This window comes from Acanthopagrus latus, chromosome 23 (assembly GCF_904848185.1).
Source record: "Acanthopagrus latus isolate v.2019 chromosome 23, fAcaLat1.1, whole genome shotgun sequence".
Lineage (NCBI taxonomy): Eukaryota > Metazoa > Chordata > Actinopteri > Spariformes > Sparidae > Acanthopagrus > Acanthopagrus latus.
Genome location: NC_051061.1, coordinates 17,992,212 through 18,019,434, shown reverse-complemented (window position 1 = coordinate 18,019,434; position 27,223 = coordinate 17,992,212). Strand labels below are relative to the sequence as shown.

The following is a 27,223-nucleotide window of genomic DNA, read 5'->3' as shown; positions in this document are numbered from 1 at the left end:
TTAATGCTCTGGTCCTTGTGAAAAAGAAAAAGATAGCTTCCTCAGAAGCACCCAAGGTTGACTCACTTCCTCCCTCTCTCTCTCTCTCTCTCTCTCTCTCTCTCTCTCTCTCTCTCTCTCTCTCTCTCTCTCTCTCTCTCTCTCTCTCTCTCTCTCTCTCTCTCTCGCCCGCTCTCTCTCTGTCTGTCTCAGGTTTGCGGTGCTCCTCTTTAGAGTTTCCTGCTGGTACATGGTAACGCAGAGCTGAAGGCAAGAGGTAAGGTGGATTTTCTTTTCTTTCTTTTTCAACCTGCTGTGAAGTTAGTGGTGAAATGGGCACTGTTCAGGGTTTCCTGTGAAGAGATGTTATAGCTACCACTGCAACAATAGAGCAATCCTGTGAATTACAAATGGAGATCGGCAGCTTTGGGTTGTAGCATGCAGAGAAAGGTGACAAACAAAACAGAGTTTTCCAGTTTTCATAGTTGTGCCTCGGATTTATGCCAGGGCATTTGGATGTTGCGGTTATTCAGAGTGAAACAGCTGCAGGGAAGCATCTCATCCTCCTGCTCGAGGTGCTAATGGTGGGCAATTAGCACCTGGAGCCTCCTCCTTAAAGGGCTGTTAAAGAGACAGAGGGACCAGTTTGTCTTACTGTCTTTTGGCAGCACAACAAACACCATTTAAAGCTGTAGCTCCCAGCATGCTCTCTGCGTCTGTGTAATACTGGATGGTACAGAAAGCAGACAGAGTTGGTAGAAAAAGGATTCACGCTCTTCCTGTTCGGTTCCTCCTCCAGTCAGCTGATGGTGCGAGTGTTGATGCTCGCTGCTGATGCCCTCACAGATAAAACATGTGCACATTACTCATTTGGTAAGTGCTTAATTGTCTTTTGAAATAAAAAAAAAAAAAAAGAAAAAGCCATTCAGTTTTGCCTTTGCACACAAAATCTGAAAACAACCCGCATGTTTATGACACTGTAACAGAGGAAAATATGCACCTGTTTGTGGGTTTACAGCTCACTGTATCAGGTAGGGAGTGTGTCATCAACCAGCTCGGTAACATTAGATGATCTGATTACATTACACATTACTGGGTATGCCAATGAGCGCAGGTGTGACACAGCATACCTGATCACTTTTCAGTAGCAGAGGATAAAGAGCAGATCACTGTAAAACTGTGTACATAAATATAACAACTATGGTTTGAATGAAGACTTCACAATTTTCAGCATCAGATCTGAAGTAGCAATAATATGAAATATTATTTGTGATTGGTCCGACTGTCTCTCTGTGCATTTTATTTGATCAGTTTAGGCAAATTTCCTTCAATTTGACCACTAAAAGTACCTCAAAATCATCAGCCATACGATTGCTGCTCACACTTTACTGAAGCAAACTGTAAGAATTTATTGATCAAAGCTTTTTTTCTCCATGGAGACGTGAGCCGCTCATACAAATACTGAAACAGCATTGTAGGTGTATGAATGTTGACGCCCTCTGAGGTCTGTGCTTCAGTCTGACCTCTCCATTGGATAAGAACAAGCTGGATGTTCAAGGGTCAAAAGTTCAGGACATATTTAGAGTGATATGAATGCAAGAGCATTAGCGCAGCCTGACGAGATTAGTGTCAACAGACCCAAAACACCATAAGGAAGGGAATTATCTTCCTAAGCTCGTCGCACCTAGGCACAGTGATTGTATGTGGGTGCAGCTATGTGACTGTGTGATCTATGTGATGCAGACTTGTGCCATGGCTCTCTGTGCCTGATGGTCAGATATGAGGAGATGTTTGCGACATGTTTTGGGAGTGCTTTCGTGAAATTGATTTATTATCCTGCTAGCTCATGGCGTCATTAGAATGATGACTGAAGGTCAGTTGTTCAAGTCATGGGATCCTCTTAAATCCAAAGTGGTTTTGTTTTTGTGCAGGGAAGTGGCTTCCTGCTTCTCATTCAGTATCCATGACAAAGTGCCCTGTCCCAGATCAGTGTAACGTTTAATCACTGAGTAGCCTCCGTTCTTTAAATATGGAAAGTAAATGAAACCTCCAGAATGCCTGCAGCAGCGGCAGCAGCGTGGAAATGGCTTGTGGCTGTTTTGGATGTCGTAAACTGGAGTTTTTGATAGAGGAAATGAACCAGAGAGAGATAAAGTGAAAGAGAAACAGACAGCGACATGGCAGATTAGGTCTGTTTGTTTCAATTACATAAACACGCATACACAGAAAGATGAACACGCTGTCAGGGAGAACCACTGACACCTCAAGCACCTACCAATACACACACACGCACGCACGCACACACTCACGTACACACATACACCACAAACTTCCCGCGTACTCATATCGCTCAGTCTTTTACTGACAGTGACTCTGCCACTTTTGAGAAGGCTGAGTGGGTGTGTTGACTGGAAACAAGCGGCATTGACCTGACACAAAGTCACTTTAACACTCTGTCGGTCTCCTGTGGAAGCCCTTAAAGGATATGTTCACCCAAATATGACCCCTGTGTCATATCTGGGTGACGTTTTGAGGTCCACAGAACATTTCTGAAGTTCCACAATCAGAAACACATAGCAGCATTCTTCTAAATAACTGAGGTGGATGGGGACTTGATTTAAGATGTGAAAAAAAACAAAGTATCCATAAGCCCCAAGATCTGAAACTTAGTTGAATAAGATAATATTTACACTCTTGATGCGTTGTCAAGTATCCAGCAGTTACTCTGATGATTTGTGTTTTAAAAGGCCTCTCAATAACATCTTTTCAAATCAATTTGGGATCCTGAGGCCTCTGGAGAGAGGAGAAACTTAGCAAACCTGCAACGACAAGTTACAGTTGATGTTTAAGGGAGGGGCTGGTGAACAAGCAGTCAGTTGAAAGTGAAAGTTTCACAGTTTCCTTAAATGATCTCTTTTTTTTCATCAGCTCACTCTCTTCTTCAAGCCGTGTTTGCTGCTCTCGGATAAATAACAACCCCCCCCCCTTTTTTTAAATCAACCTCAGGGTGTTGAAGATGGCAGTGTGGATCCAGGCCCAGCAGCTCCAGGGAGATGCTCTGCACCAGATGCAGTCTCTGTATGGTCAGCACTTCCCCATAGAGGTGCGACATTATCTGTCCCAGTGGATAGAGGGCCAGCTGTGGTGAGTTGCTCTGCAGCATCAACTGAATAAATGTGTGTCTGTGTGTCTGTGTGTGGGTGTGTGTGTGCGCGCGTGTGTACATATGTGTACAGTTATGCCCACACGTATGCCTGCACAAATGTTTGTGCTGCATGTTTGTCCATGAGTAAACCTATTAAGGGAAATCTGGATGCAGTGTTAGTCTTGTGAAAGCTGCTCAGTGGTGCGTGAAGGCCAAACACGTCCTTCCTGGGAATATAATTAACTGGAATTAGCCCTCCACTCCTCTAGACTGTCCAGATCTTATCGGTCCAATTGGATGAAATTATGAAAGTGTAATGAGTCATTTCACCCGAGTTGTGACTCAAGATACATTGTCGGCCGCTTCCTTTATGCTACATACGTCAAATTTGCTTCAAAGCCTGGTGTGATTCCCGGGGACTTGGCACATTTAGACGATTTGAACTTGGAGTTAATTTTTTAAGCATGTGTGTTTATTCATGACTGTGTTTTTTTTAATTTGTCTTGCCTGCATGCGTGTGTGTATGTGGCTGTTATTAGGGATGCCATAGACCTGGAGAACCCACAGGAGGAGTTCAAGGCTAAACGCCTGCTGGATAGTCTGATCCAGGAGCTGCAGAACAAGGCCGAGCACCAGGTGGGAGAGGACGGCTTCCTACTCAAAATCAAACTGGGACACTACGCCAGCCAGCTCAAGGTAAATATTTTGAAAACATACCTCACAGATCGTGAGAAGAGCTCTGCACTGAAAGTTCCTTACAGTGTTTACAGACTACAGTCTTTTCCAACTCTTCCTGCTCGTGCTGCCTGTCTGATCGACAGATGTTTTGGTTTGCTGAAAGAAGCGACTGCATGGAGGCTAGTAGGGCCTCCAATATGTCAGAAGGAAAAAATATTGGCTCATGAAGTGTCTACGCTTCATGCAGTCAAAAAGAAGAAAAACAACTGTGGAGGAGTCTTGAAATGAGATCATAAAAATTCCACCTGCACAGACAGTAGCCACGTTTTCAGCAAAACACTCACATTTAAACTTTTTCCAGTCTGAGAATAATAAAAAGTGGCTCAACTCTGAGCCCCTGTCACCGTAGGTCTTAGGAACAGCAAGCAAAGCACACAGTGTTTTAAGAACAGGTTGTATCTACCATGAGGAAAACAAGAGGACGGCCCAAGTGAGGGTGTTGGTAGCCAGCCAGCGCTGCTATTTATGATCGAGCTCCCTGTTCAGAGATCCGTTCTTCTGTTTGTCTTCTCCCTTCCCTGAAACCGGGTAGAAAAACAGCGGGAAGGGGGTCGGCTGTGTGGAATCAAACTGCAATCCTGAATTCCTGACACTCAGTCTTGTGAACACACAGATGTGACATATGAAATGTGGCCTGTATGTCATCTGTTACTCTACTGTTAGATTCTCTTTTACCCACAAAACTCCAATAGTGTAGACACCCTGTGCTCTTTTTGCTCATCGCAGTCCGGTTTGTTTACTCATATATCTCGCTTGCTGAAATTCAGTTCAGTTTTAATGCGGCTACATTCTCCCACTCAACAGCAGGAAACAACAGGAATGTCATCAACTGAAGGCAAACATTATTTTCAACAGAAAGTGAAACCACAAACATCACTCGTTAGTGGCAAAAATATTACTGTAACTCATAAACACGTCACCGTTGTGTGTGCAGGACAGTGTGTGTGTGTGTGTGTGTGTGTGTGTGTGTGTATATGATAATGAGTCATGTGTCTAAATGAAGTGCACCCTTCATCAGAGATGGGTCTCATTAGGCTCATTTAATGGGTTTTAGTGTCTCGGTGCGTTGACTCGGGAACTTAGCGAGCTTCCGTGATGTGGTCAAATTGGTGAGTCCTGTGTGCAGCGGCCACTCCGCTCGTCAGGAGCTAACAAGCCTTAACACAGCACATGCGGTCCTTGTCTTTCAGAGCACGTATGACCGCTGTCCTCTGGAGTTGGTCCGATGCATCAAACACATCCTCTACACAGAGCAGAGGCTCGTCAGAGAGGCCACCAATGTGAGTAGGATGCACGCGTGTGTGTGTGTGTGTGTGTGTGTGTGTGTTTTGTAAAAATGCATACGCAAGCTGACACCCACATGCACACATCTGCTTGGTTGTTTACACTTGGACATCCCTGCTGAAATATAAACCTCACACACCTGCGGCTTCCCCCTGCATTATTCATGTCATAGTCTTCACAGCAAACACAAACAGAAACTCAACTACATAATGGTGACTGATTCGTAGATTGGATAATTGGGTAACTACCCTCTGTTTTCTCCATTTATCCCCCTGGGGTCTGCAGATTCCCTTGAATTACAATAAATATCAAACCTGCAGTCGGTCATACCTTCTCAATCATGCCGTTAAACAGCCTGTAAAAAGTAAAACTTGTGTATTTCTCCGCTGTAACACTGCGATGGGGAAGGAAGTCAGAATGTAAGTCAAATATTTCACGGTTTATTAGGAGCACTGAGTTATAAAACCATAAAGCCAGCAGTGCATAAAACATGTGACTCTCAGCAACTCCTGGGGTGAATTGATTTCCAGTCACAACATGCCTTTTCTATTAGTGGAATGCATATTTGGACTGATTGAATTTCACCCTGTTTAGTCTGAGCCTTTAGGCACCATAGTGCTCTCTCATTTAACTAGACATGCAGTCTGCCTGTATACGACAAGCAAATGCATTTTCTTCCATTTCTATTAACAGTGTTCCCATCAGGCTTATGGTCATTTTCACAGTTAAATACTCAAGAATCATGTACAGCTTGTATCTCTGTCCTGACCCCCACATATATGCCCAGAAGCTCAGCTTTCAATTCACCAGTGGCCAACCATTTCCCTTAACAACTATCATAAACAATCCAGTGACAGACAATATACAGGCCAATACACCATCCAATGGAAAACCAACCTTTCCAATTACTGTTTCCAATTTCACATCTGCTGTCTCTCTATCTTACTTTGCAATTGACAGTCGAGCTCACCAGTGGGTGGGATGATGGACAGCATGTCTCAGAAATACCAACAGATAAACCAAGCTTTTGAGGAGCTTCGCCTGCTGACCCAGGACACTGAGAATGATCTGCGCAAGCTCCAACAGAACCAGGAGTACTTTATCATCCAGTACCAGGAGAGTCTCCGCATCCAGGGTGAGACCGGGCGGCTTGCATCTCATTATTACAGTGGGAGGAAATGTTTTGACTGACCAGTCTGTGAGGAAAACAGTTTTGATAATCAACAAAGTCATTCATCATACACGGTTTGAAGCTTTTATGATGCAGATTTGTTGATCTCGAGATATGATGCAGTTAAAGAAAACGTAGTCACCAGACTTACATTTACTTACTTTTATAAACTCAGTGGCTAATTGGCTAGTTATGATAATCATTAGTTAAAGCACAGAGTGATTTGGTGTGCAGTGATAATAATGAACTGTTCCTGACTGTGAGGTTGCAGTGCTGCTTGAATCAAACGTTTAAAGGTGTGAAGCTGTATAAAGATTGACAGATCGCATGCTTCACATACATTTCACGGCAGATCAGCTGTAGATCATCCATGCAAAACAAACACCAGGAGCTTTCATGACCCAGCAACAAAGGCCCTGCTGAGTAAATCATTATTCCTCTCAGGGGATAAGGTACACTGTATGTGCACAGGTCAGAGATTTTGACCTCCTCTCTCTTTTCCTCCCCTCCTCCATTTGGATGGCAACAACCCCACCCCTCCCTCAGCTCAGCTGACCAGCCTGGCAACACTTCCCCCTGCTGACCGACAGCTACGGGAGCCCACCCTTCTCAGCAAGAGGGCCACTGTGGAGGCATGGCTGACCAGAGAGGCCAACACACTACAGAAATACCGACTGGTGAGACACGAACATAACTCAACCTTGATGTGCTGTAGTTTGTGCAATAGTGCTCAAGTGTGATCGAAAGTCAACCTCCGCTTTTCTGTCGATGTGCAGGACCTGGCAGAGAAGCACCAGAAAACACTGCAGCTGTTGAGGAAGCAGCAGACCATCATTCTGGATGACGAGCTGATCCAGTGGAAGAGACGGCAACAGCTGGCAGGCAACGGGGGCCCGCCGGAGGGAGGCCTGGACATCCTGCAGTCCTGGTGAGTTCTCCTCCACCTCCCACCAAGATCACAGCCCCTGGACTACCTCACAAAGCAAAGGGTCACAGGTTTACAAGCCTTCAATTGACTACCACTGGGTTTATTTCCAAAGTTTGTCTGCTCCCTGAAATGAGAGATGTAGTCTGGCCAGTCTGACATGTCTCACTTTAAGACTTTGGCTCCCTTATTTTCAGACTGGCTTTGCCATTTTTGCCTTTTTCTTGTGTTCTGCTCGAGTGAAACCTCCAGCACTACAATATCTGTAAGCAATGTAGAATAAGCAATGTTTTTGTTTGTGTGTGTGTCAGGTGTGAGAAGCTTGCAGAAACTATCTGGCAAAACAGACAGCAGATTCGGAGGGCAGAGCACCTCAGACAACAGCTGCCCATCCCCGGCCCCATTGAAGAGCTCCTAAATGAACTCAACAGTACTATTACAGATATCATCTCAGCATTGGTCACCAGGTATGTATGTATGTGTGTGTGTATGTGTGTGTGTGTGTGTGTGTGTTCATCTATACCTCAGCAGGATTAATCTTAAGTTGACCTAAGGCCATAAATGTCAGTCAGCACAGCATCAATAAAAGCATATCAGCGGGAGTGCAAGTAAAATGAGGCATTGCCCTTTCTTGCATCCAGTGTTGGCCTTTGTCAGGACGGAATTCAAACGATGGAGGTTCGGCATGGGCAAAGAGCGTGAAGTGTGTGAGAGATTAAAGGATAGCAGGGCCACATGCATAATTTCTGGCCCAGAGGTGCGTCTGCCGGGGCCTTTTAGCCCTCCAGCATCTCTGAACGGGAACTAATCTGTAAAAGTGTAATTCTGTCAAGCTTTTTTGACAGAAATCTTGAACTTTGTCCCTGCAGGGACCCATAACACATTGCAAAGCCATGTCTCTGTCACAGCGATTTCTGATTGGCCACAGACAAGCCTGCTTCGACACAGTAATGCACTCCTATCATGCACGATACAAGCAAAGATCATGTTTCCTTAACAGCGTCCTCTCTATACTCCTCCCAATACTTTGTGTTCATGTGGACCGCACACCAGCACTGTGAGAAGAAAGTAATTGTTGACGCTGTTTGTTGACTGATAAGCAATTACATTCATGACCTTCCTTAAATGAGCATGGTTGCAATTAAGGTAATTTTTTAAATCGGCAGGTCATTGGGGCTTCATGGTGCCCCGTGGCGTGTGCTTTGTAAATAGTTAAACTGCATTCAGCCTTTTCACGCCAGACCTCATCGTATGTGCACTTAAAGCCCTGCACAAAATCCTCTAAACATTTGTGCAGTAGTGATGTATTGTTTGTTTCTCGCAGCTAATTATGATGTAGCGGCTGCAACTAAACACAGAACTCCAGCAGATTTTACATGCTAACGATGGTAGAAGCCGTATAAACAATACTTCAAAAAGCTGAGGCGATCCAGGAACTCCAAGCAAGAAAACGTTCTAAACGAGGAATGAAATGTTTAAAAAAAAAATAAAAAATCCTTTATTATAGTGGTTAGCTCTAAAAGATAAAAGGCCAGTCATTAAAAAAGCTGACGTGTTCTTAGCCATTAGGTCTTTATCGCGGTTCCAAACAACAAACAGCACAGTGTGGCCCCTCTTATAAAGCCCATCATGGTGTTTGTTGTTCGGAGCCCTGATGAAGACCTCATGGTCGAAACATGTTGGCTTTGGGCAGCAGGAGGAGCGACTGGCACAGTTGCCTCACAGCAGAAATGTCCTGGGTTTAAGTTAAATTAGATACATTATTAATTAACGGCTGGCTTATTGATTTAGACACTATCAGTACAGCTTTTTAATGGTTCCCTTCTCATTTTGATACTTTTTCTTGTTTGGAGTGCTTGGATTGCCTCTAGTTTTTGAAGTTCTGTTTTTTTTTCCTTCCATTTTTCAAGAGCATCCAACACAATTTCAACATTGTGTTACAAAGAGCTGCCAATCATTTTCTTTTCTAATACATACAGTAAACGGCTTTGCTCTGAAGATCCGCAAGTGTGTCGTTTAATTTAGTGGCTTCTTTAAATCATGATTTAATGATGATTTAAATGTCTGAATTTTATGAAATGTCTTCTGGTCACATCACCAGCACTTTGTCATTCAGTCCGACTCTCTTTTTGTCTCCACAGCACGTTCATCATTGAGAAACAGCCTCCACAGGTGCTGAAGACCCAAACCAAGTTTGCCGCTACAGTGCGTCTCCTAGTGGGTGGGAAATTGAATGTGCACATGAACCCTCCACAGGTCAAAGCCACCATTATTAGTGAACAACAAGCCAAGGCCCTGCTGAAGAATGAAAACACAAGAAAGTAAGTCCAGTGTTCCGTTGAAGATGGGGTGGGTTTGAGAGGAAAAAAACACACACAAAGTTTCTCTGGAGGGTCAGACTTCTCCTGTCTTGTGACCTTAACGAAAAGGTGTTTTCACATTTTGGCAACAACACTTCATCCAGCTCATTATTTTTCTTTGTATAAACATTTTTCAGTATCCCTGCTTCCGTTAGTGGGGAAACTGTGACGAGCCCATGTGGCGCCATTAAGTTAAAGAGTCCTCATTTACTACCAGGATTACTGGATCCCAGGATGAACTCTGGTCATGTGTGATTCCAGACCTCACCACAGAGACAGTGCTGGAACTCAAACAATGTCTCTGAGGAATCTATGGTGTGGATGCAGAATCCACATTTAGCCTGTTCCACAACCTCGTTCCACATTCCTGCCGACTAATACAACCTTCCAAGACTGTAGGTCAGCCAGGCAGCCAGTGGTTAAAGGGGTGAGCAATTCAACAGCTTGGCCAGCCTCTCCTGTTTCTCATCTAAACCACTTGGTATGGCACCCAACCCGCAGTCTCGAGACATCTGTTTGGTGGTTTCTCGTGCAGAGAAGATTGTTAATTTTATAGCGAAGGACTGAACATCGTTCCGAAAAAGCCCGCATGTTTTTCCCTCTGCCGCCCAAACAAGCATCATTTTGTTTTATTCATTCTGGGAAGAGTTGAATTCTGTAATCAAGTGGGCCGAGGCGGACGTTACAGCTCACTCCTTGATTCTTTATCTCCCTCAGTGACAGCAGTGGGGAGATTCTCAACAATAACTGTGTGATGGAGTATCACCAGACTACAGGCACTCTCAGCGCCCACTTCAGAAACATGGTGAGTGCTCCTGAAGTAACTCAACTACAGAGGGATAATTATCACATTGTCCACGGGTCTGTGCTAGAAAGCAGCTTACTTTTACATACAGTAAGTAGCTCTTAAGTGAAGCAATTGCCAAAATGTGTTTGATCATCAGGTCCATTAGTCTGTCAACTCTGTGTTGAAAAGTCACTCAAGTTATGCTTGAGTTTTTCTTTGTAGTAAACGTAAATGTATTTACTTCAGGTGGGGTTGTTTCACGTTACCAACATAGTTCCAGCAGCTTTTGGATTTCTTGAATAAACTGACAGAATGTGGAAATAACCAGTGGTGGACTCAGGATGTTTGAGGGGCTGGGGCGGAAAAAAAATAGGGCACCAGCTGTATGTAGTGGGGCACCAGTGTGCAGAAGGCTGTGACATATTTATAGTGAAGAGAGGGCACTTTACCACATTTTGTCAACTGGAAGGGCACCCACTGGGGCATTTTTCCGACTGGTACAGTAAAACACACACTAATGCTTTGCCAAAAATTGTGCAATATAAGTGCAATATCCGAATCAACATTAACAAAGAACTATAGTGCTGCAACGATACCGTGGCCTACATATCAGCAACTCAGCAGAGCTCTGAAGGATCAGTTTGCAGCTTCAGGAGAGCCTCTCGCTTACATCACACAATCCACAGAGACCTCCATGGATTATTTACATGTAGTCTGACTCAAAGTGAATTATGCATGCATGTACTGTAAGTAGGCTGTGTGCATTGTCAGCCTAACTGCGCAGGCAAGATGTACTCTGTGTATATATCCAGTATTCCTTATTCCTACCTGTTATCCTCCATGTAGTCTTTGAAGAGGATCAAGCGATCGGACAGGCGAGGAGCAGAATCTGTCACAGAAGAGAAGTTCACGATTCTGTTCGAGTCCCAGTTTAGTGTCGGCGGCAACGAGCTCGTCTTTCAAGTGAAGGTAAGAGGGCACAGACAGAGGAGGTGGAGGAAAACATTACAATATCCTTGACACACAAATCCTTTAGCCATTCACACAGTTACAGAAGTGGGACTCATTCTTAAGCCCTCAGATATGATTCAACTGCAGAAACTTTCCCCCAGAGCTTAAAAAACCTTTCGAGGAAGTGACTACCACCAGTGACCAGGTCTAAATTAAGTTCTGTGGAATTCTGTGGAAAAAGCCCTTGCTTGGAGCTAGGACTTTCCGAAAATCATCAGCATGGAGTCACAGAAGAAAGCGTACAACAGATGAGCGGAGACGACCAGAAATTGGTGTTGTGCAGTCACATGCAAAAATGACGCATGAACACCAGCTTGAAAATGCTTTTTCATATTCACATCAGCAGACTAATTTGCGTAATCTGTGCTGATCTTTGGACCACTGTGGAAAGGCAGACAACAACGGGCTGAAGAAGTTTTTTTAAGTTCCTTGAAAAGCTTCTCCTGTGACTTTGATTTCCAAGTACTTTGGGTAGGAAACGTGACACAAAGGACTGAGCATCCATAAACAGTGATACACAGTGCACCATATCAGCCAGGCCAATCTCGCTCATTGCCATTCCTCGTTGTTCTAGTAATTTTACTCTGTTATTGAAAAATCTTTTGCTCACCAGTGAGGCCACAGAAATACTATGAAGGTCATGTTGTTTTGCAGCGTTTACTGACACAGCCTGCTTTTTTCTTTTGAACAGACGTTATCACTTCCTGTAGTGGTGATAGTTCACGGTAGCCAAGACAATAACGCCACAGCGACCGTGTTGTGGGACAACGCTTTTGCAGAGCCGGTGAGTAAATGCTTGGGTGTGTCGTGTTGGAAATTCTTTGTAGATGTGATTAAATGTTAAATATTAATGTTTCAGACACCTTTCACATAAGCTTCACATTTATGTATCAAATGTACTTGGTCCATTCTCAGCATTGTTTTGACCAGTCAAAGACACACACAAGACAGATTTTCTGTACTATCTCCCGGAGTTAGCATACGCATACCTCCGCCAAGGCCTAACAGTCTCCTTTGTGTGCATCAGTTTGTTCTCACTCATACATACCAGCCACCTAAATACAGAAGATCCGTGCATTATTCGCTGCGAAAGTAATGAAAATGTCTGAAAATGGCATCAAATCTCGCAGTGTAAATGAAAGTGAGTAGAACTATCAGGATTTGTCCCCTTTATCCTAATCCACTGTTGAAGTTAATGGGGTCCATTCCGGGCCAAGACCCATTCTCCATCCAAGTACTTTGGAAATCCGTGCCGTAGTTTTTTTGTAATTCTGCTGTAAAGCCAACCGACTAACAAACAGAGGTTGAAACATGACCTCCTTGGCGGAGGAAAGATTTCCAAATTCCAAAAACAAAATGTCAGTTCCCTCACACACTTAACCTCTCTGCACTGATTTATTGAAAAAGTCGACGTTTTGGTCTCAAGGACCTTGACACAATGACATGTTGCTGCAATACGGACTGTAATTGCATGATAGGTCACAGCTGTGTTGGTGACCAGCAGCCCCTTAACTTAAATACCCACAAACCGTACAGTCTTAACAACCCCTTTTTGTATCACCAAAAAGAAATACATGACCTATTTACATACAGAGGATATGGGCTATATCTTGTGTATATATTACAAAATAAAAATAAATGAGATGGTAGATATTGTTTGGTTTGTCAATTGTAGGAATCTTTAATGCAACTTAGCCACTGAGTAACATCACTGGAGGCAAATTATCAGATTACATGTAGCTTCCTCTGGAGCCACAAAAGGCTTCATACTACTTTATTTTTACATATGCATTAGTACTTCCCAGGACCTTTTAAACACACTTCAGTGTATATGATTTGTGGAGCTACCCTTTAAACATTAGCTGAATCCTTCTGGAAACAGCTGTCTACTCACTTGTATACATGTTTGCACATTTTCTATTTGTATTTCTTAACTCTGCTGCCACATTGCTCGTGTTGATAAAGCTTGTTTAAATCCGGCACGGTCTCCTCTGCTGTCTGCAGGGACGAGTGCCTTTCCTCGTGCCAGACAAGGTGCTCTGGCCTCAGCTTTGCGATGCCATAAACATGAAATACAAGGCTGAAGTGCAGAGTAACCGGGGCCTGTCGGAGGAGAACCTGGTCTTCCTGGCTCAAAAGGCTTTCAGCAGCTCCAGCAACAACCCCGACGACTACCGCAACATGACTATGACTTGGTCACAGTTTAACAGGGTACGTCTCTTTTCTTTATGAATACAAACACATGGTTTGTATGAGGAGCATACTAATGATCCTTTATTATCAGTGGTAAGCTATGGATGTTTACAGACCTAAAGAAGGGTTTCTCCTCGTTGCATTTTTAAAAAGCCCACAGGCAAGTTTAAATAAGCCATTTCAGCCGCATGCTTGTTCTCCGTGGAGGGGTTTAATGTTGGTTATTCATGTATAGAAAATTTCGTGCTCCGTTTGCAGCGTCCCCACAGCTCTCTTCTGTGGTCGACTTGATTGAGAACGCCTCATTGGTAGCCAGGTCTTCATCTTAATGGGCCTGTTTGTCCACTCAGTGAAAGGCTGGAGGCCTAATTTTCCAGCTCAAAGCAGCTGGTGATGGCAGAAAACGCACTCACATTCAGCACACACCATCAGTCTCATTAGATTACGGGAACATCAAGTTTCAGCCACTTCACCGACTGGCGTATAAGCTACACATGTACACACAGTCCCTCCTCGCTGCCTTTTTTCTCACATACACAGCATATAAACAATCCAGCTGCACACTTGGTTAAATCATAAACACCAAGACATGTTGTTCTCTGTATTTATAGACTGGGTGGGCATCTGTGGTTATCTGAAAACCTTTTTAAAAAAATAGGTTCATGTCTGTTTAAATATTGCGTCCTTTTCAAACAAATCTTTTTTTCCAAAACCATTTTTTCGCTTGCAGGAAAGCTTGCCGGGGAGGAACTTCACATTTTGGCAGTGGTTTGATGGTGTGATGGAACTCACAAAAAAGCATCTTAAACCACACTGGAACGATGGGTAAGGAAACTGCTGAGGTTTGAATCGTTTGGCTGAGAAAAATTAAAGCTCTGCCTCTATTTTTTCAAAACGACAGCTGGACTGCATGTTCTGTGAAAGTGTATGTTTTCTTGTTCCAATTTTGTCACTCTGGTAACTCAGGCAATGGTTCATTTTCAGGATTTTCCATGGCAGCCTGAGGGCCCGGACCTGCTCTCGCCAGTAAACTAGGCGCATAACAATTTTCATCTCTCTTCTCCTTTGCATATCTTGCCTCTTTTTCAGAGCCATCTTGGGCTTTGTGAACAAGCAGCAGGCTCAGGACATGCTGATGTCAAAACCCAACGGCACTTTCCTTCTGCGCTTTAGCGACTCTGAGATTGGAGGAATTACAATTGCCTGGGTGGCAGAAAATCCTAACAAAGCAGGTGTGACATGGAAATGTGTGTAACTAGAAGCATTGCTGTTTGCATTCGTCTGAAGTGCGCCACTCTCTCATGCGACCATAACTCTTCTCTTGTCTCCCAGGCGCCAGACAGACTCCCAATGAAAATGTCAAATAAGACCAGTGACTGTGACAGTTAAACCCAATATTGAGATTGCATAATTTTCTCGCAAAGAATCAACATGAATCAGAGCCTGTTTCAGAAAGCTAATTAAGGTCTCTGAGTATTGACTGGAACTTGCTGCAATCCAGTTAATGTCAGAGGTTGAAATTTCCTTCCAACTCCTGACCTTCAAGTCTTCCAGATGTAAGATGATAAAAGTTAACAAAAAATGTAGCTCGCAGAAACAAATGTGCTTCTTGCAAGTGTGCACAGACTCAGATCCTCAGCAGCGCAGCCTCCTTGCATGATAAACAATACAGAGGAGGGAAAACGACACATGAGGTTACAGAGGTTACCATAGTACGTTTTTTTTTTTTTCTTTTTTTTTTTTAACAGCACAGTCATACCTGGAAACGTACTGTAGTATACAAACACGCAATGCCCCTTCCCATGTGTGCTGCCATTGGTAGATGTTAGGTAACTGGTCTCTCATGACCAGTTGCCTGGAGAATAACTTATTACTCTCGCAGCTGATGCTATGATGCGTGTGCTGTGTGTCTCCAGGTGAGAGAATGGTTTGGAACCTCATGCCCTACACAACCAAAGACTTCACCATTCGCTCTCTGGCCGACCGCATCAGCGATCTCAATCACCTCCTGTTCCTCTACCCCGACAGACCCAAGGATGAGGTGTTCTCCAAATACTACACCCCACCGCTCTGTAAGCAACCTTGGCGTTTGCGCTGGCAGCTGTGTAATAATGTAATATCACAGTTGCAGAGTAGTAAACTGATGTCCCGCACTGAGCTGTCGCTCTCCCTCTGCTTGTTTGTTTTAAAGCCAAAGCAGTGGACGGCTACGTGAAACCACAAATCAAGCAAGTGGTGCCCGAGTAAGTACCAAGCTTCCTGTTCTTCCATTCCCTTTTCTTTCTTCCCTGCCACCAACCCTCCAGGTTTCCTCTGTAGCACCATTAAGAGTTAATCACAAGATATTGGACCCTGAATTCAAATCAGCTATTAGAGCTGTTACAGTTGGAGGAGGCCAATTAAGGATGGCCAGGGTTCCTGAGTGAGCTTGTCTTCCACTCATCATTAGAGTTAGGCTTGTTAGTCAGTAGGCCCCCGCTCCCTCGTCTCCACAGTCGGCTCACCCGCGCTACTGAAGGCGGCCGTAATCATGCAGCGAGGCCTGGAAAACACGCTGAGGGTAGTTGCTTAGGCAACTGCTGAACGCAGACTCATCGGCTTTTGTCTTGGGCTTGTGTGTGCGTGTGTGTGTGTGTGTGCGTGTGCGTGTGTGTTGTACAGGTTTACTACAGCCAATCCAGACCCAGCAAGCGGGAATCCAACCTATATGGATCACGGCGCCTCCCCAGCACCTGTCAATCACCCTCACCCCTACAGCATATACCCACCTATGTGAGTCAACAAGTCCTTTTGAACACATGAGCTGCTTTGTATGAGTGTGTGTGTGTGGGCATTTTCACGCGAGTAAAGACGAGTCTCGTTTCTACTGCTGTGTTGGTGATGTGCTGTACGGTCTGGCTCCGCTCTGTGTCCCGTGACAGGAGTGACTCTATGTTGGACGCTGATGGAGACTTCGACCTGGACGACACCATGGACGTGGCGAGGCATGTAGAGGAGCTCCTCCGGCGGCCTGTAGAGAGCCAGTGGGGTGGCCAACAATCCTGACCCTGGATCTGTTAACCCCGCCACAACACCAAACAAAAACCCTGCCTCCCGACTCCCCCCACCCCCGACTCGCAGTGACATTTCACATGGTTTAATTCCATTTCATTTCTCTCTTTTTTTTTTCTTTTTTTTTCAGATAGCTATAATGTGAAATGTTGATAATGGTTGTGATCTTACTTTTCTTTTCAGCATGAGCGCATGCATGTCAGTGACCTTCTCTTAGTTTTATTTGTGACCATAAGTGTTTGTAAAACAGACTAGGAATAACACAAAACCTACAATGTTACAGTATTGTGAAAAACAAAAGAAAAAGGTAATGTTCATTCACGTTGTGCATGCATTTCCGATTGATTTTTGAACAGATTTAAAAAAAAAAAAAATGCTACTGTATGAAGTCATTTTAACAGTTGAATGTTTTTATTTTGTTATATCCTTGTAAATGGGTTATCAGTATTTTGATAGTGACATTGAACTTGCCCTTTGACAAAAACAAAAGAGACACAGTATGGAAAAGGTTTTGCTTTTGCTCTTAACAACATTGTCCGATTCACCGCTCTGCAGTTTCTGTCAGTTTTTTTTCTAATCGATATACACTAACCTAAAGGCAGAGTGACTCTCTTTGCTCGCCGTGACTGACAGCACATACATCAGCACGCGGTACACACGGGCAAAAGTGTACGCTGCATTCGTTCTGATTTGTTCACCAGCTGAAACCCACGACGGGGGTTTGTGCACCTCCCTCGCTCTCACAGGGCTATTTGTCTTCTGTTCGTACACAGAAATGCAAATCCAAGCATTTACCCAGCGCTGCCTGCTTGTCCTCTCAGGTCTCTCTGTTCTCCTCATCAACGCTACCTCGCATTATTCTACTGACAGTCATTACTTTTGGTTCTTTTTGTTGTTTTTTTTTGCACCACATCCACACCAGTAGGTACGCTCTCCGGGTTTTTTTTTTGTTCTTGTTGTTTGTGTTGATATGTACAGGGAGATCCTTGGATGTTTTATGCTTGAAACCACTCGCCTTGAAGAGGTCTAGATGCATAAAGTGTTACTTGTATGGCCGGTATGCTTGAATATTCCCTTCTGACTTTTTCTGCCTCTCCGTCCACTTGTTCCTGTAGCTGTGTCAAGACAAACCTATGGGCTGCGTAAAACTCACCGGCCACTGGAGCACATCCAGAACTCGAGGATGTGTTGTCACGTCAGGCTTCGTCTGGCTTTTGTGCTTTTGGTTGACGTTAGTTTTCTAGTGTGTTCACTTTTTGCTATACAGGAAAAACGGCAAACACATCAGCCTAAATAGAAAAAAATAGGGTTGAGACTATTACACGACTCCCTCCACTAGCACACACAACGCTGAATAGAAAACATGTCGTCCACAACAGCCTTGCACCTCAGGAATGCTTCGCCTAGCTGATGTATAAGCCAAATAGAAAATGATCTGTGTATACAAAATATATGAATTTATTTTCTCTATAATAATTCTATTTTATTATTGTTTCTCTGGCACTCCCCCCGTTGAATGTAACCCCCTTTGCATGACCCTGTAGAGGATTTATGTACAAATACCTCCTCAGCCTGAGCAGAAGTTCAAGATTCATTGTCACCAGAAGTCCCCGTTGGAAAAAAAAAAAAAAAAGGATACAGAGGGACTGGAAAATCAGAGAAGAATTGATGATGTACTTTGTGTTTGCCCGACAGACATTAGAGTATTAAACATATTCCCTCGTCTATCTTTTCATTTCTCCTTCAAAGCAATTTTTTTGTTGTTGTTGTATCTCGCTTTCTTTCCTGTCTTTGAAATCTCAAGCTATGTGGGCAGTTTTGTGATATCATCCTCTGATCACCGTCAATTCTCAACCTTTTTAAGCTTTGTTCCACTGTAGACCGTGTATTTTTTCGATTGATGTAGATGGCGCTGTGTGCTGTTCAGTGTATGTACCATGTTTGTGGTTTTGGAGGTTTTCCAAGAGAAACAGCTGTCGAGTTGAAAAAGAAGAAAAAAAATAAAGTTTTATAAATAATTTTAACTCAAACCTGTACAAGTACAGAAGATTTTGATGTCACTACAAAATAAATGCTTTTTGTGTGTGTGTGTGTGTGTGTGTGTGTGTGTGTGTATGTATGCGTGGTCAACACCATCCATTTAATCCACCAAGCAGCGGAGTCAGAGATGTGGCACTCCAGAAGCTCATCAACAGGATCGTGCAGAGTAAAAGAATTCAGTCGTGTGTGTGTGTGTGTGTGTGTGTGTGTGTGTGTGTGTGTGTGTGTGTGTGTGTGTGTGTGTGTGTGTGTGTGTGTGTGTGTGTGTGTGTGTGTGTGTGTGTGTGTGTGTGTGTGTGTGTGTGTGTGTGTGTGTGTGTGTAATCCATTGGTGGAGGCTTTTACGAGAAAAAAAAACTCATTATTACGTTGATTAAAATGAACTGCATGCCAGTTCATGGCTCTTAGTTGAAGTGTTGTGTGTAAGTGTGCCATATGTTGTGTATAAGAGAGACTCCTGGCTTCTGCTGTTCATGTCAAAGAACTGCTCTACACCGTTATGTATACATTATGTATACACTGCAACATATGAAATAGTCACTGCAAATTATTACAAACTGGAACGATGAGCATTCAGGTTGATTCTCAACATGCACCAAATTGAATCTAAACAAATTGTTGGCGTAAATAAAAAAAAAGGAAGAAAGAAAGGAAAAAAATGCTATAGTTAGACAGAGGCAATGTAAATTTTAGCATGTAGGAAAAAACAACTAATGCTTATTCAAATGTAGCAACTCTGAAATCTGAACATTATGGAGGGTAAGTACAGGAGGTCAACTGGAAAAATGATAATGTGAAATTGATGAAGTGTGCACACATTTATCTGAGTATTTTTCTTGTCGCATCATCCAACCGCATGCATTTTTTAACACAACCCCTGAATAGCAGCAATTGTATCAAATATTCTGAATAAGATCTATTCTGCCACCTGGTGGATGTAGAAAAAAAAATGGAAAAAAACATTTCTCCCTGTGTGTATTCAAGCTGTACTTAAAATGGCAATTAACTGTCTGGTGTAATTTCTGGGAAAAGTGATAAGAAATTCTAAACTGTATGAATTATAACAGAATGAGACCGGTTACTGCTTAAATGATTTTCTTTATCAGTTCATTCATTGGCTGCGTCTTACAGAGAAAAACTAATTACAGTGGTTTATTAAAATGAAATGCATGCCAGTGCTTTTTTAATTATTCACACCTTATCTACAGGCTGCGATGTCACAGGCTGAAAACGTGTGCGGGGCAGTGATTTTAATCTGGTTGATAGGGCTCCTAGAGGTCAGCGGCGGGTTGTTGCCAGGATACTGAACCTGCATTCATTACAAAGGCTTTAGAAAGATGTAGGTGGTTTGCATCAGAAGTGACAATGGATCCATAGGAAGGTTTTTCCTGCAGAAGTGGGTCATATGTAATGTTTTTTTTTTTTTCACTGTTTCATTTGAAAATGACAACAGCAGGGTCTCTGCTGAGGAGGTTGTGTTCACACCTGTGTCTGTGTGTTGGTTTGTGGATGGGTCTCAGCCCAGAATAGACCCCATGAACTTTTGATGTGGATCTGAATTGAAAAATAGATCCAGGGATATATTTTTTTTTTCTTGCTTTCTTTAACATTGCAGGATGGGGCGTTTTCCAACATTTCTCAGAGAATAATGCATGGATGTTGATGAAAAACAACAAACAAGTGATTTCTACGTGGCTGGTTCCTATGAGTGTGTGCAAGTTGATGTTGATCTGGGCTTTCAAGTTTGATATTGGATTATGTTTGACTTAAATTGAAGCAGACTTTTGGGTCATGGTGGAGGTATGCACTCAACTAAGAGCCATTCTGTTTTAAATTATAGATTTCCCTTGTTGGCTGTGCTGTAATAATTGCAAAGGAGACATGAAATTGTGGTTTGCACATGAATTTTGTGAACAATATCATGAATGGGAAACACATAAAATACCTTTAGTAACTGTAGATTGTGAGATAAAATGGAAGATGTTGAAGTACATTACAGTTTATGCTCTTACCTAAATGCTGTGACGAGCTGGTATGTTTTGTTTTTGCTCCCATGGAAATTGTAGTTTTTCCTCAGTTATTCAGTATTTCATTTTATAGCTCTGACTGTTCTTACTTTGTCTAGTTAATGTGAAAATTTTGCAAAACATTGCTGCCATGATAATAGAAAGCATAATTATGTTATTTCCATTTCGGCAGAATGGAAAAAATATGTGCATATATCTTCATTGGCAACAACAGCAAAGGATAGGACAATATCAACATATTGGATATCAGCAAAATAACAATTTTGTGCATCTCTAAGTTGTAGTTTGCTCTTGTCTGTGTTGATTTGTATTATCTGTTTGTTAGACAGTTTATTTCTCAGTTTCTTGTGGCTCACTGCTTTTAACCTTTGAAGTAGATTTCCAATGTTTGATGTTAATTTTCATATCTTTAGGTATAAAAATTTTGACCGACATTTATTTCTATATCTTCTCTAATTGGTAGCGTAGAGCTTTATTATGATTGGGGAGCCGGACTCACTTGCTTTGCTTTTATATCCTGTTGTTGTTCGCTGTGCTTCTGTGGACTTCCTGTGTTCTTTACCAGCATTCACCGTGTCAGCTGAGTGTTTATCCTATTTCTCACAGTCGTGTTTTCTCTGGAGCAGTCCGGTTATTTACACGAATGTCAAATTTGAACAGTTAAATTCTGAGATTTCAAGATCCTGTCATTACTTTAGATATATTTTTATTATTGTTGTTGTGTTGCTAAATTTGATTCAAGTCTGACTCTCATGGTTTTAGTGCTTTAATTTTATCTCTTGTATGTCAGGTTATGTCAGACTCGAGCCCTGGGCCTCTGCAGCGAGGACACAGCCTCCATACAAGAGGCTCACTCTCTATGTACAGACTGTCTAGACTGAGTGAATGGGGCTCCTTGTTATGTCGGGGGTTTTAATTTAAGTCCAGCAGCCTTACTTACATATAAACTCAAACTGGATCCTGACTGAGATAATTTTTACCCTCAGACTGAAACAGTGTTGTCCTGAGTCAGCTGGTGCTTCTTATTTTACGACATTTGTATTACACTCTGTGCCTGTCTGCACTTCTTGTTTATAGTTTGGGCTATAAATGCTGTGGCTTGTGGCATCAGTTTTATGCTACACTTGTCACGATACACATAAATTAAATGTAATTATACATGTATCAGACTGTTGTCCTCAGCATTCTGGGAGCCAACAAGCTGTGGAATAAATCATACATAAAGATGTGGCCAGTAAGAGACAAACGATTGAATATTTGAGACAGCAGAGCAGCAAACAGTTTGATAAATTCACAACTAGATTTTAAAAAAATGAGCAGCACACTGGCTGAGCTAAGCCTTGTCACCACCAGGTGTCAGTAAAGTCCATTAAATCAGACGGAACCGTTCAGTGACAGCAGATTTGGGGTGAAATCATGTCAGTAATCAGTAATAATTTAGTGATTTAAGAGGCGGGGATTAATTATTGAAAAACACTAAAACAAATTCAGAGTCAATACAAGCTCAACATGTAATGTGACAGTGGTTCTTATAAATAAAGGTGAATGAAATAGTCTCCTTTGATACCACAAATCACAGCAGGGACGTCACAATACTCACTTTTTTTCCATGGTATTCTGTTGTTTAGTCCTCACTTTGTCATTATTGGATCCCTACAACCTACGCGCTTGGCCTTTGTCCTGCTATCTTTGCATGTTTTTTTTCCTTTTCTAACAAGTATTTAAAAACTTCCATAAAACAATCTCACAGTAACAAGCCGGTTAACTGTGTGCTCAGGAGAAGTTTGAATTATATATGTTAAATCAGCCCTTTGTAGGGCTGTTTTCCTTTATCCTGTGTACACTAGTCTATTACAGCATCATGAAACATTGATCAGATGCTGTTTTTGTATCATTTAGTCCCATTGTGTTTCACACCCTGTCAGTCACTTATGATAATAGGTTAGAATCTGTTTGTTTTTTTTTTTTACTTGTTTGTTTTCATTTCTGGTGCTGGGGGCGTCCTTTTTGTTCAGAATCTGCCACTACAGTGCAGAATTAAAATGTTAAACCTACTCTACATAAAAGGCCTTTGTGGGAAATATTCTTTAGAAGGTTTCTGTTCCTGTTGAACTGATGAGCACATGGGCAGGCGCAGGAAGTGCGGTGACAAAGCTCAGGAAGACACACCCTCTGCTCCCCAGCTGTGAGCAGCATGAACTTCCTCTATTAGGCATCATTATTCACATGCTATTCGCCTATCTGTGAGAAGTACAGTCTTGTTTTTGTGGTTTTATTTTTTGTCTCTTTGAAGTCAGAAAAAGAGAAAGAGGAGAGAAAACAAGCTGTGAACAAATCAACAAACTTTCTGTTCAAAAAAAAAAAAGAAAAGAAAAAATCTTGTGTGGTAATAAATCCCCACTGTTTGACCAGGTGACCCTTTCTTCCTTTTTTCCCCATTGCGAGCTAGGATTAAAAAAAAAAACTTGATCAATAGCCAGCTGTCATTAATACAATGGCTGTTACAGGCCTGAGGCTGAGGCGATGGAGATCCATTGGTCTGAATCTGACAGCTGCTGCAGCAGAAGGGAGTGTTGCCTTACTCTTCACAGCCCTGGCAGACATCCGGCCACAGGAAGCTGAAGCAAACCTCAATGGAAAACAAGAAGAAGAAGAAGAAGAAAAAACAAAACATTTTGCTGATACAGCCAATGTACGTATGTATTTCACTTTCTCTTGCAAATGTTTTACTCTCTCTCTCTCAAGATTCCTGATCTGGTCTTTCGTCATGCCCTAGTGTTTTCCCTGAGTAATGCAGTGCTCTACAGTGCACTGAACATGCAGCATTTGTCTGCAGATCGATGAGATGCACCTTTACAGAGGCCGACTGTGGTCACGCCTCGTGGACTCACGTGAACCACTCTGATGGGTTTAAATCAACACGGAGCTGATTGTTGAGCTCCGAGACTGGTCGTCAGAAGAGTTTTCACATTAAAGTGAGACAGCTGGGCCAGGCGAGGAGGCTTTTAAAAGCAGAACCTTTTGCTAAATTATTTCTGAGAATGCATAATACATGACCCTGAGAGATCACGAGGGGGAGGAGGGGGGGATAGCAAGAGTGAGGGAAGGACAGAAGGGAAGAAGAGGCCATGAAATATCTCCAGCCTCCTCTTCCTAAGCATTCGCTGCCTCGTTCAACCACCGAGCCATCCTCTCCTTCATCCTCCTTCTCGCTCGTTTCCTTTGTCACATCACACACTCTCAGATTTCACTCACTTCTCCTTCTCACTGTTCCACCTGTCCTTGAGGAGAAGCTGGGCTCCAACAGAACGTGGAGACGACTCAGTGTGATTAGAGAGAAGCAGAGTTATGTCTGCAGATTATCATCAGGTTTGTGAAAATGTCCACACAGAAACCCTGGTACACTTGAATAAGACAGTGCAGTTTGTCCCGTCTTCTGACAAACATATTTTAATGACAAACATATTTTAATGACCGTGATAATGACTTATCTAATTTTTACTGTTGAATATTGCCTCTTTGTCCTTCACTACATTTATCTGACAGCTTTGGTCACTAGTTATTTGTTGAGCATGTTATTGTGGTGACAGAAATTGTATTAGCAACCTTTTTAATAATAATAATACTACTACTATTACTACTACTACTACTACTACTACTACTACTACTACTACTACTACTACTACTACTACTACTACTAATACTAATAATAATAATAATAATAATTCATCATCATCATCATCATCATCATCATCATCATCATCATCATCATAATTTTTAAAAAATCACAATTCCAGCTTCTCAGATGTGGACATTTGCTGTTTTTTTTTTTTTTCAATTCAACACAAGTTCAATGTATTTTTATTAATTTTGAAGTTTGGATGATGTTGGATGACAAACCAAGTATTGTGAAGGTGTCACTTTAGGCTGCAGGTAGTTGTTGAGACAACTATACCCTTAGGGTCACTGTACACATTTACATTAATTAATCACTTTAATTGAGGAAATAATGAGCAGATTAATCCACAACAAAAATAATCATTAGTTTCAGTCCTCCTCCTCAACCTACTACAAGTGAACTCCAGCTTTGACATTAATATGTGAGTAATAATAATCAAATCAAATCAACTGTTCCAGGGGATATTTTTCTCCACTGAGTACTTTTACTTTGAATACCTTCAGTACATTTCCTGATTATCCTTACATACTGCAGTACTCTTACTTCACAGAATACTTCCTCCATCCCTGTCTGCTGATTATACAGGAAGTGTGTCTACTGTGTGTCATGTGGGTGCTGCTCAAATTTCTCCTTTGTTTGCAACTTTTACGCGAAGGACAACAGTCTGAATACAGAGTTTAGTCTGTCCGCGATGTAATGACTTTGCTCTGGCTCTGATTAGTTGGTCCATATTTGACAACTGGGATCAGACGCTGAGCTCGCGCCCTCCGCTGCACATGACTCCTTTCATACAAATTGGCTGTGATTTGATTTGTCTCCTCGGTGGGTTATAAAAGGGGCTACATTATCCCAGCTTACTGGCCATCTCTCGTCCGATGATGTGAGTGGGCCTGACGTTGAATGTCACACCCTCCATTGTTGTAGTTTATTTTGGCCTGCCCTCAGGGACGTGAGCAGATGCTCGGTTGTTATGGTTTGTGGAACGGGAGGTGCCAGGGTTGGACTGCGTGCCATGATGTTGCACAACAACAGACTCTATAATTCACGACTGGAAATGAATGGGCCTAATATTTACAGTCTCCACTCTGTTGTTTCCTCCTGCTGATTGTCTTGAAATCAATACACAAGGAGAGGGGAGGTGGGCGGAGGAAGACAATCCTTACATGATGAAGAGGGATGCTCTGAAATTACAGAGGAGTGTGCTCTGTATAAACCATTGCTATTCTCCTCGGCATGTATGGTACATGAAAACACTTTTTTTTTTTTGTTTTTAAATAAATAGATAAACCACAAAAGATGCTCCAGAGGCATTCAGGCTGCAGCTACTGTTCTAGTTTGCCCCCTCCATGTTCATTTAAAAGGTAGATGCAATATTAAAAGAGCAACACTCGCTCAGATCACAAGGATCAAGCTATTTTGTGTGCACTGTGAGCAGGATTCCCATCATTACAGTTACAATAGCAGTTACATGGTGAGAAGTATCCGATCCGTCTGTTCTCTGTGCTGTCCTGCAGCGCAACAAATTGCCTTGATGAAACAAGGACAGACTGTCTCATTGATGTACTGCAGCTGAAGCGAGGCTCAAGTCAAATCAAGTTCTTTTATACCGCTCAGAATGGATGTTTCAAACAGATAACACAGTGTAATTCAGATACCAAATCAATATACTACTTTTTTATAATACTTTTGGGCAAAAAAGAAGAAGAATTAGATTAGTCAATGACAGGGACGCATACTGTTTCAACTATTTATTTATTTTTTCCACTCCAAGTATCCCCTCCAAAAGAGCTCATGATTGAACCACAGCTCTGCAGTTTTTTCTTTGGATGCTCTGCAGTCTGCTAAGTGGGTAGATTGAGAGATCAATCTAACCACTGAGTCACTGAATAGGTTTAAAATGTGATTCGTCAGCATATTATCTTCAGTTGATAGTCTGTGATACAATTTCATCAGTGCTCACCTCAAGCTGCCCTTTTATTTTCTATTCAAAATTTTGCAATAGGGAAACACACAATGATCTCACCTTGTTATGGATATTATACTGCACATGCATGTATCTTTGTCTCTGTCTGCTCTTTCTGCTCCTTCATTAGTCAGTTTGGAGGAACCATTGTACAGCGTTATGTTGTCATTATATCGCAAACCTTTAATGCAAATAATATCTATTACGAGAGAATTCCTCTACAACCTAGAGGCATGAAAAGATAAACAACAGTCCCCTGACCTTGCAGAATCAAGCTTTTGTGGCAGGCGAATCCAAACTTTTGAAAAGTTTTAATATGAAGAATATGGATTCAGGAGGTCGAGCGACTCGAGCCACGGGACCTCCTCTCCACCGTGAAGTCACAGAAAGGGGACACTGCACACAGACACACAAATTGCAAAGCCCAGAGCATTCACGCAGACAGGAGAGAGGAAACAAACACACAGAGAAGAGAGAGACAAGCACAGCATGCGCACAAGGGAAAAGAGAGAGAGGTGGAGAGGCTGATCATCCTGGAGGATGAAGGTTCAGATCCAAAATATGGATGAGGCACCGACAGACAGCCAGAGGGGGGGGGACTGAAGAGAGAGAAAAAGGAGGAGAAACTACTTGTGCTTGAAGGTCGAAAGTGCTTGTGGGACAACAAAGAGTCAGAAGGTTAAAGCGATGCACCGGCTTTCAGACAGTTCATAGTATTCTCATCAGCAGGACAAATGTGGACCATGAGTATTAGGCTTAATGAAATACTGTCTCATTTATCATCCAGCTGCAGAGCTGCGGCACCAGTCGCTGCGCATTTGTAATGATGGACCTGAATGTTCTGGTTCCACTAGCCCATGAAAAGGGGAG

The 27,223-nt window shown here is 42.5% G+C and overlaps 1 protein-coding gene across 1 annotated transcript in view; it reads left to right on the top strand.

Moving 5' to 3' along the window:
• stat5a (signal transducer and activator of transcription 5a) overlaps positions 1-18,668 on the top strand; it is a 52,053-nt gene extending 33,385 nt beyond the window's left edge. Inside the window, exons 2-20 of the mRNA XM_037087818.1 lie at positions 193-256; positions 2,986-3,123; positions 3,664-3,820; positions 5,053-5,142; positions 6,107-6,281; positions 6,864-6,994; positions 7,094-7,245; positions 7,554-7,709; positions 9,384-9,563; positions 10,320-10,407; positions 11,236-11,358; positions 12,092-12,184; positions 13,405-13,611; positions 14,324-14,418; positions 14,683-14,825; positions 15,510-15,665; positions 15,785-15,836; positions 16,255-16,365; positions 16,515-18,668. Of these exons, the coding sequence (XP_036943713.1) occupies positions 2,996-3,123; positions 3,664-3,820; positions 5,053-5,142; positions 6,107-6,281; positions 6,864-6,994; positions 7,094-7,245; positions 7,554-7,709; positions 9,384-9,563; positions 10,320-10,407; positions 11,236-11,358; positions 12,092-12,184; positions 13,405-13,611; positions 14,324-14,418; positions 14,683-14,825; positions 15,510-15,665; positions 15,785-15,836; positions 16,255-16,365; positions 16,515-16,638 (2,361 nt within the window). The 5' untranslated portion in view covers positions 193-256; positions 2,986-2,995 and the 3' untranslated portion in view covers positions 16,639-18,668. The remainder of the gene's footprint in view (positions 1-192; positions 257-2,985; positions 3,124-3,663; positions 3,821-5,052; positions 5,143-6,106; positions 6,282-6,863; positions 6,995-7,093; positions 7,246-7,553; positions 7,710-9,383; positions 9,564-10,319; positions 10,408-11,235; positions 11,359-12,091; positions 12,185-13,404; positions 13,612-14,323; positions 14,419-14,682; positions 14,826-15,509; positions 15,666-15,784; positions 15,837-16,254; positions 16,366-16,514) is intronic.
• Positions 18,669-27,223: the final 8,555 nt, after the last annotated feature.